The sequence below is a fragment of the Arachis ipaensis genome, chromosome B04 (assembly GCF_000816755.2).
Source record: "Arachis ipaensis cultivar K30076 chromosome B04, Araip1.1, whole genome shotgun sequence".
Classification (NCBI taxonomy): domain Eukaryota; kingdom Viridiplantae; phylum Streptophyta; class Magnoliopsida; order Fabales; family Fabaceae; genus Arachis; species Arachis ipaensis.
Genome location: NC_029788.2, coordinates 129,422,346 through 129,430,460, shown reverse-complemented (window position 1 = coordinate 129,430,460; position 8,115 = coordinate 129,422,346). Strand labels below are relative to the sequence as shown.

General features: G+C 43.5%; 1 protein-coding gene across 3 annotated transcripts in view; it reads left to right on the top strand.

The window, feature by feature from the left end:
- The window catches only part of LOC107635455 (F-box protein CPR30-like), a 16,823-nt gene extending 9,573 nt beyond the window's left edge, over window positions 1–7,250 (top strand). For 2 of the 3 annotated variants that reach the window (XM_021122081.1, XM_021122083.1), the window contains one exon: window positions 6,920–7,227. In XM_021122081.1, coding sequence (XP_020977740.1) covers window positions 6,920–6,975 — 56 coding nt within the window. In that variant the 3' untranslated portion in view covers window positions 6,976–7,227. Of the gene's footprint in view, window positions 1–5,749; window positions 6,666–6,919 lie in introns of all 3 variants that reach the window. The other variant, XM_021122082.1, reaches the window with a different exon arrangement.

Sequence of the window (8,115 nt, the reverse complement as noted above, 5' to 3'; positions counted from 1 at the left end):
GGGCCAGAATGCCAGAATGAACCTAGAAGGAGCGGCCGACGCGGTCCGATGCAGAGCCTTCCCGGTAACCCTCGCCGGGCCAGCGATCAAACGCCCTCCCGCCCTCCCAAACGGATCCATAGCCAGCTTCCACGATATTACACGAAAGTTCATGGCCCAGTTCACTACTAGGATCACCAAAGCCAAACACCCCATCAGCTTACTAGGGGTCACGCAAAAACAAGAAGAATCCACAAGAAAATACCTCGACCGCTTCAACGACGAATGCCTAACGGTCGACGGACTCACGGATTCCGTCGCAAGCCTTTGCCTGACCAATGGGCTAATGAACGAAGATTTTCGCAAACACCTCACCACCAAACCGGTATGGACCATGCATGAGATCCAGAACGTCGCCAAAGATTACATCAACGACGAAGAAGTCAGCCAGGTCGTTGCTGCCAACAAACGGCAGCACGGCAACGCCCAGCGCGGCAACTCGGCTTCTCACCAAAACCCAACACTCAAAGAGAATCAACGGGACCACCCCAGGCCGACCAGCCGACCACCGAGAATAGGCAAATTCTCAAACTACACGCCCCTGACAGCACCAATCACCGACGTATACCACCAAATAGCAGATCGAGGCATCATTCCGAAAGCACGGCAACTCAAAGAAAGGACAGGAGGCAACAAGACCCTTTACTGCGAATACCACCGAGGTTACGGTCACAGAACACAAGATTGTTTCGACCTTAAAGACACCATTGAACAAGCCATACGAGACGGCAAACTCCCAGAATTCGCCAAAATCATCAGAGAACCGAGACGCGCGGAGAGAGACAGGTCGTCGGAGAGGGAAGGACGTAACCCGAGAACCCAAAAGCAACCCTCGAGGGAAAGCCCAGAGGAAGATCCAACCATCATAGTAAACGTCATCACAGGCAAAGACGTATCAAGCAAGTCAAAACTAACAATGAAGAAAGACCTCAAGATAATGGCTGTAAGGAACCAAGTCCCAATCTCCGCGGCCGACAATACGATAACGTTCTTACCAGAGGACTGCCAACACGGCACCTCAGCCGAGGACGCCCCTTTCGTCATCTCCGCTAGAATCGGAACAGGACTCGTACGAAGAATACTGGTAGACACCGGGGCAGACTCAAACATCCTTTTTCGGGGAGCCTTCGATAAACTCGGACTCCGTAACGACAACCTCCAAACACACCGCCACGGCGTCACGAGACTCGGAGACAACTTCCTCAAACCAGACGGCTCAATCACACTTCCCATCACCATAGGAACGAGCAGCCAAAAAAAGATAATTCTATCTGAATTCGTAGTCCTAAAAGACTCCACAGCCTATAACGTGATTCTCGGAAGGAAAACAATCAACGACTTCTCCGCAGTTATCTTTACCAAATACCTCCTCATGAAATTCAGAACCGACGACGGCTCTACCAAAGACTGGTTAACAAGATATTCCGAGACTTATCCGGTAACAAATTAGAAGTTTACATAGACGACATGCTCGCCAAAACCGAATCCGGCGAACAACTAACCGACGACCTCAAAGTCATAATGAACACCCTACGAAAGCACCAAATGCGACTCAACCCGGCAAAATGTGCCTTCGGAATGGAGGCAGGGAAGTTCCTCGGCTTCATGATCACGCAACGCGGAGTTGAAGCAAACCCAGAGAAATGTCGCGCCGTCCTCGAAATGACGAGCCCCAAAAACCTCAAAGACATCCAAAGGCTTACCGGTCGACTAACGGCACTGTCACGCTTTCTCGGGGCTTCAGCCCAAAAAGCGACCCCCTTCTTCAAACTAATGAAAAAAGAAGCCCCCTTCAAGTGGGAGACGGAATGTGAAGAAGCATTCCAACACTTCAAGAGGGTCCTAGCGGAACCACCAATCCTCGCCAAACCCCAGACAGGGGAAACACTTTACTTATACCTCTCCATAACGGAAGAGGCACTCGCAGCAGCACTCGTCCGTGAAAACGAGAAAAAGGAACAAAAACCCATATACTTCATAAGCAAAGTCCTACAGGACGCGGAAGCCCGCTACTCACGCTTAGAAAAGCTAGCTTTCACACTCCTTACAGCCTCCCGACGCCTACGACAATACTTCCAAGCTCACCCCATAACGGTTCGAACCGACCAAGCGGTCAAACAGGTGTTGCAGAAACCCGACCTAGCCGGAAGAATGCTAGCGTGGTCCATCGAACTATCTCAATTCCAGATCAAATTCGAACCCCAGAATGCGATCAAAGCACAAGCTATGGCCGACTTCATCGCCGAGATGACCCCGGGAAAGCTCACCCCCGATTCATGGAAACTACATGTCGACGGCTCATCAAACTCCACCTATGGAGGCGCCGGAGTCATACTCGAAAATCAAGACGGAATCACGATCGAACAATCGGTACGATACGAATTCCCGGTATCAAACAACCAAGCAGAATACGAGGCCCTCTTGGCAGGCCTTTCCTTAGCCCAGGAAGTCGGAGCAAAGGTCCTAGAAGTGAATACCGATTCATAAGTAGTCAGTTCCCAAATTAACGGAGACTACCAAACACGAGACCCCCTACTCCAACAATACCTCGCCAAGGTAAACGAACTAAGAGAAGGATTCGAACACGTCACCATACGGCACGAAATGCCAGAGCAGATCTACTCTCCAAGCTAGCCAGTACCAAACCCGGACACGGCAACAAATCGTTAATCCAGGAAGTCGTTAAGACACCTTCCGTGTCAACAACAACCAGCGCTCACCTGACAATCTCAAACCAGGGATCTTGGACCTACCCGATCCTGCAATACCTCCTCGATGGAACACTGCCACCAGATCACAAAGAAGAAAAGCGAATAAAAAGGGAAGCCGCCAACTATACCATTGTCGCAGGACAGCTGTACAAACGCGGATTCTCGCAACCCTTGCTCAAATGCATAGAACCCGAGAATACGGAGTACATACTCCGTGAAATCCACGAAGGCTGCTGCGGTCACCACGTCGGAGGCAAGACTTTAGCCCGAAAAGTCATCAGAGCAGGCTACTTCTGGCCTACGGTTATCCGAGATTCCATACAAATAGTTAAAAACTGCGACAAATGCCAAAGGCACGCCAATATCCACCAAGCCGCACCGCACCAGCTCAGCACCATATCGGCAGAACGGTCGTTCGGCACTTGGGGCATCGACCTCGTCGGACCTTTCCCAACGGCACCCGGCCAGCTTAGATACCTCATCGTCGCCATAGACTACTACACTAAATGGATCGAAGCCGAACCCCTGTCCTCCATAACGGCAACCCAATGCCGAAAATTCCTCTGGCGTCAGATCATCACCCGATTCGGGATCCCCGAGATCGTTATCTCGGACAACGGAACCCAATTTACCGACAAAAAATTCAGAGAATTTTTAGAGGGGCTACATGTATCCCACCGTTTCAACTCGGTAGAACACCCTCAGACAAACGGACAGGTGAAATCCGCGAACAAAATAATCGTCAAAGGACTTAAAAAGCGGCTCGACGAAGCCAAAGGACTATGGGCCGACGAGCTCGGATCGGTCCTATGGTCATACATCTATCACGCTGGGCACAAGACCTTCATCCTCAAAAGTCTCACTGCTCGGGTCCTCAGGCCTCTTTCTCTTCCGAGAAGCCTCAGCAGCCGTCACCACGACGACTTCAGGAGAGTTCGCAGGGCCAGGGGAAACTTGAGTATCGGCCCGCGCACCTGAGGAAATCACCTCCTGGGAAACCGGCTGCGACTCCACGGCAGGATTAGAAACGGGAGTAGCCGGGGACGACGACCCCTCCTCCTGGGCCATCGCCGCCTTCAGACGCGCCAAGGATGTCAAGCCACCAACACCACAAAACTACTCTAAAACAGCCTACACCTAGTAAAAACAAAAACAAAATGCTGCAGAAAATAAAGCAGAAGAAAGCAAAAAGAAACAAGAGAGATGCTAACCTGATAAATCGAAGGAAGACAACCCCAAGGAAAGACGCCGCAAAAGAAATCCAACCGAAACCACAGAAAGCGAAAATGGAGAAGGGAAAATGCTGTAACTAGAAAGAGAAGCAATAGAGAAGTAAAAGCAGAACGAGGGAACTAAAGGAGGAAAACCAAAACGGTTTTGAAAGAAATACAACGACGAAAATACCCTTAGGAAAGCAAAACAAACGCAAGGGCAAAAAAGAAAAAGCACAACCTGCAATAAATACCCCTCGAAAAAAGGTAACGCCTCGAAGAACGCAACAGACGCGACCGATACGGAAGAGTCACGTCAGACCTAAACGGTCAGACGAATCTTCCACAAACACGGAGACCGAGGCACCGACCTCATCTCAAAGAAACCAGACGGGCACCCGAGAAAAATCGAGCCCATGACAAACGTCTCCCAGCGACAGACCGACCTCGCTCGCTCTCCCGCTGCGGGGGCAACTGTTACGGATCCGACCCACGGATCCCGCATACCCGGTTACCCGGGGACGACCCGCCTCAACACGAAGGCCCAAACACCGGCCCTACAAAACCTCTAACCCAAATATCTCTCTCTCATCTTAACCAAATAAGATAAGATAAGATATTCATCTATAAATAAGAGGACCCAGGTCCCCCCCCAGGTATTCATTCATTCCACACACTTTCTACCTCTTAGATCCATTCTGACTTGGGTGTCGGAGTGTCTTTGCAGGTACCACCCCCATCGTTCCAGTCAAGCGACCCGGCTCCAGTTCCGTCCGCGGGTTCCCGATCCACCCTTCAAACCGTACCAGAAACTTCTCGTACAATTCATATACAATAAAAATTACAAATTTAATAATAATAAAATTTTCATTTTATTACTTTACCAATTTTTTCATTATATATTCTCTCAAGATTTTTTTCGCTTAGCATCAAACCAAAAGTACTTTCAAGATTTTTTTCAAGTACATTTTTTTCTATTTACATTAATTTTAGAGCATTATTTTTTATATTGTTTATAGTCAATTATGAGTTTTACTTTAATTCTAAATTTTTTTTCTTTTCCTATTCCCATCACAATTATAATAAATTTTTTTAGTTATACGTAATTGCAATAAGAATGTCTTGCCTTTGTATAATTATGAATATAGTTTAGAAGCTTTAATTAAAAAATAATTTTTTTATCCAAATAAAAGTAAAATGTTTTTAATATTTTAAAAAAAAAACTAAATATGATCTAAATAATAAAAAACTTTTTAAATAATTTTTTTTAAAATAAAAAAATATTTTTTTTCCAATATCCAATTCAGAACTGACTCTTCCCTTTCCTTGGTCCTCTGTTTTCAACGTAATTTCAAATCCCGGGAATGAGGGAATTGCTATATGAATTGGGAAAAGCACAGCCTTCCATTTCAATTTCCAAGCATGGATAAGTAGAAGCAGCAGAAGCACACAACAGGGAACAAACCAAAACAGCAATCGATCATGGAGAAGAAGAAGAAGCAACAGCAGAATGAGAATCACAAGAGCAAGAGCATTAACGACACTCTCCCTCTTGAGCTGATTCACAGAATCTTACTTAGGGTTCCGCTCAAACAACTCGGTCGCCTCAAGTGCGTTTCGAAGCTTTGGAACACTCTCATTTCCGATCCACACTTTGCGGAATCGCATCTTCACCTCTCTGCCGCACCCACCCATGTATGCCTCTTCATAAGTTTCAACTCCAAGGCTTGCTCCGTTGACATTGACGCAGCATTTCACGAATACAATTGTGCTACTGTAGTAAAAGAGGTATCTCTCCCTTTCAAGATGAAAACACATTATGATTTTGAAGTTATGTGCTCCTGCAGAGGGCTTGTTCTCTTACACCGAGCCCCGCATTTTTTTGTCGTATGGAATCCAGTGACTGGATCCAGCAAAAGAGTATCCTACTCTCACATTGTTTCTCGTAGTCCTCGCAAGTGGTTTATGTTTCCCTATAGTGCGATTTTGTATGGATTTGGTTACGATGCCTCACAGGATGACTACTTAGTTGTTGTAGCTTCTCGGGATAAGAATGGCCAAGACCACTTTGATTGCTTGTCTTTGAGAACCAATTCATCGACTAATCTTGATTTTGGACTCTCCAATCCCTTGGGTAGGAGCAGCTGGGAATCTCGTGGGTTCTTTTTGAATGGCGCTATTCATTGGTCGTCCCGCACTCTTGGAGTTAGTGAGTATAGTATTCTTATATTTGATTTGAAGGAAAGAAGTTTCTCAACCATATCTATGCCTGAACAAGTGATGGGTTATCTCAATTCCACTCATCTCGTCCTACTAGGAGGGTGTCTGGCCTTGTATTCTTATGATCGCGATAAAACTAACATATGGGTGATGAAAGAATACAAAGTGCATTCATCTTGGACTTTCTATCAGATTTCTGGTGGTGGTGAACAGTCTGCGCCTCTATGCTTATCCAATGGTAGTGACATTGTTGCACTAGATTCTAGTCTGAAATTTATAGATAGCTACTTAAGGTTTGCCAAATCTAATGTCAGAGGAGAGCTCCTCCAACTCAAATGTTTTGATTATCGTCATCTGGGACATTTTAGAGCTCCTTCTCATCGGCGGTTTAAGGACGGCACAAGCTACATTTTATACACAGAGAGTCTCGTGCCAGTCCCTAGTGAGATTAAAGATAAGGATAAGAATAAGAAGAAGAAAAATGGTATGTGACTATTCTCCTAAGGATTGCACTATGTTATTCCTCATAGTTTTCATTGCTTTGTGATTAATTTAAAATACCTAGCAAGATGCATTATGCATCAAGTTGCAATCAGATGCGGGGTTTGGCTGTTTGAATTTTTCGATGCTTATGGAATAATTGATCACTGTCTTGGTTCCTGAAGCCTATTCTTGTGGTGAGGGGGTTTTAAATTATTTCTTTTTTCATGTCTAAGGCGGTGCTTATCTTTTCTACAGGCCATCAGAATCAGAAGAACGATGTCAAACAAGGAAAGAGAACTAGGAGCGAATGACTCAACAGAGACACTTAGTTATGTTGTAAATAAAGTGTTGGCAAGTTCAGCTAGAAGAAGCTTCTAGAGAATTTTGTTTTATTTTGCTTTTGCATCAAAGTATGATTTCCCTTCCAAGTTCCAACTATGAATGTGAAATATTGGAACATTTGAAAGTACAGATAGAGTTTCCTCTAGTTAAATTCAATCTCTTATATTATCTGCTTTATCTTTATTCAATATTGTCTTGGTAGAGTTATCATGTCTACACGAAATGTCACATATCAGTATGAGAGATTTAACATGTAAACTAATGGTTAATTGAATAGTAAGTATTTCAGTATTTTGTTGGGATTACAGTTGGGATATTTGTGCTTGCCACTTGAATTCTTCACTATTCATAGAGCATGTGCTCCTAGGTCTTTCTTTCATGGTAGGTTAATTGAACCACGTTAAATTTTCTATTTTCAACTTATTTTTGGTTGTATCTGATAATGAAGCCTTGTAGCATGTTGATATTTACTATAGTGGTGTAAATTTTACATTTTCTTGTATGGCTTTCAACTTTATTTTATTCAGGTACTCCCTAGTTTATTTAATTTCCATGCTCTCTCAAGTTTTGTTTAAGAAAAAGTATAGGAAACAACTCCTCTACAAGTCAACATAAGTCAATTCTATTTATAATTTAAATTTTATAAATAAATAAAATTTAAAAATCAAAATTCAAAATTTAAAAAAGATTATTTCTATATTTATCCTAATCACATTTATAATACACAATAAAAATAGAAAAACTTAATCCTTTATTATTTATTTAGAAACACTCAAATCAATAAATAAATAAAAATTCAAAAATCAAAATCTAAAATTAAAAAAAAATCCTTTCTACATTTATCCTAATCACATTTATATTACACAATAAAAACCATCCATAAAAAATTTAATCCCTTTCCATTTATTTAAAAACAGTTAAATCTCTCCCTTCACAAATCCGCCATCTCCACGCATTTTTTACACTGTCGCCCACCAACCACTGTTGCGACTTTCGTCGCGCTGTGCGACCTCTTGAATTAGGTTGTTTACTATAATTTTTTAAAATTTTATTTGCTTAGGTTGTTTACTAGAATTTTTTAAAATTTTATTTATAAATTATAACGTATT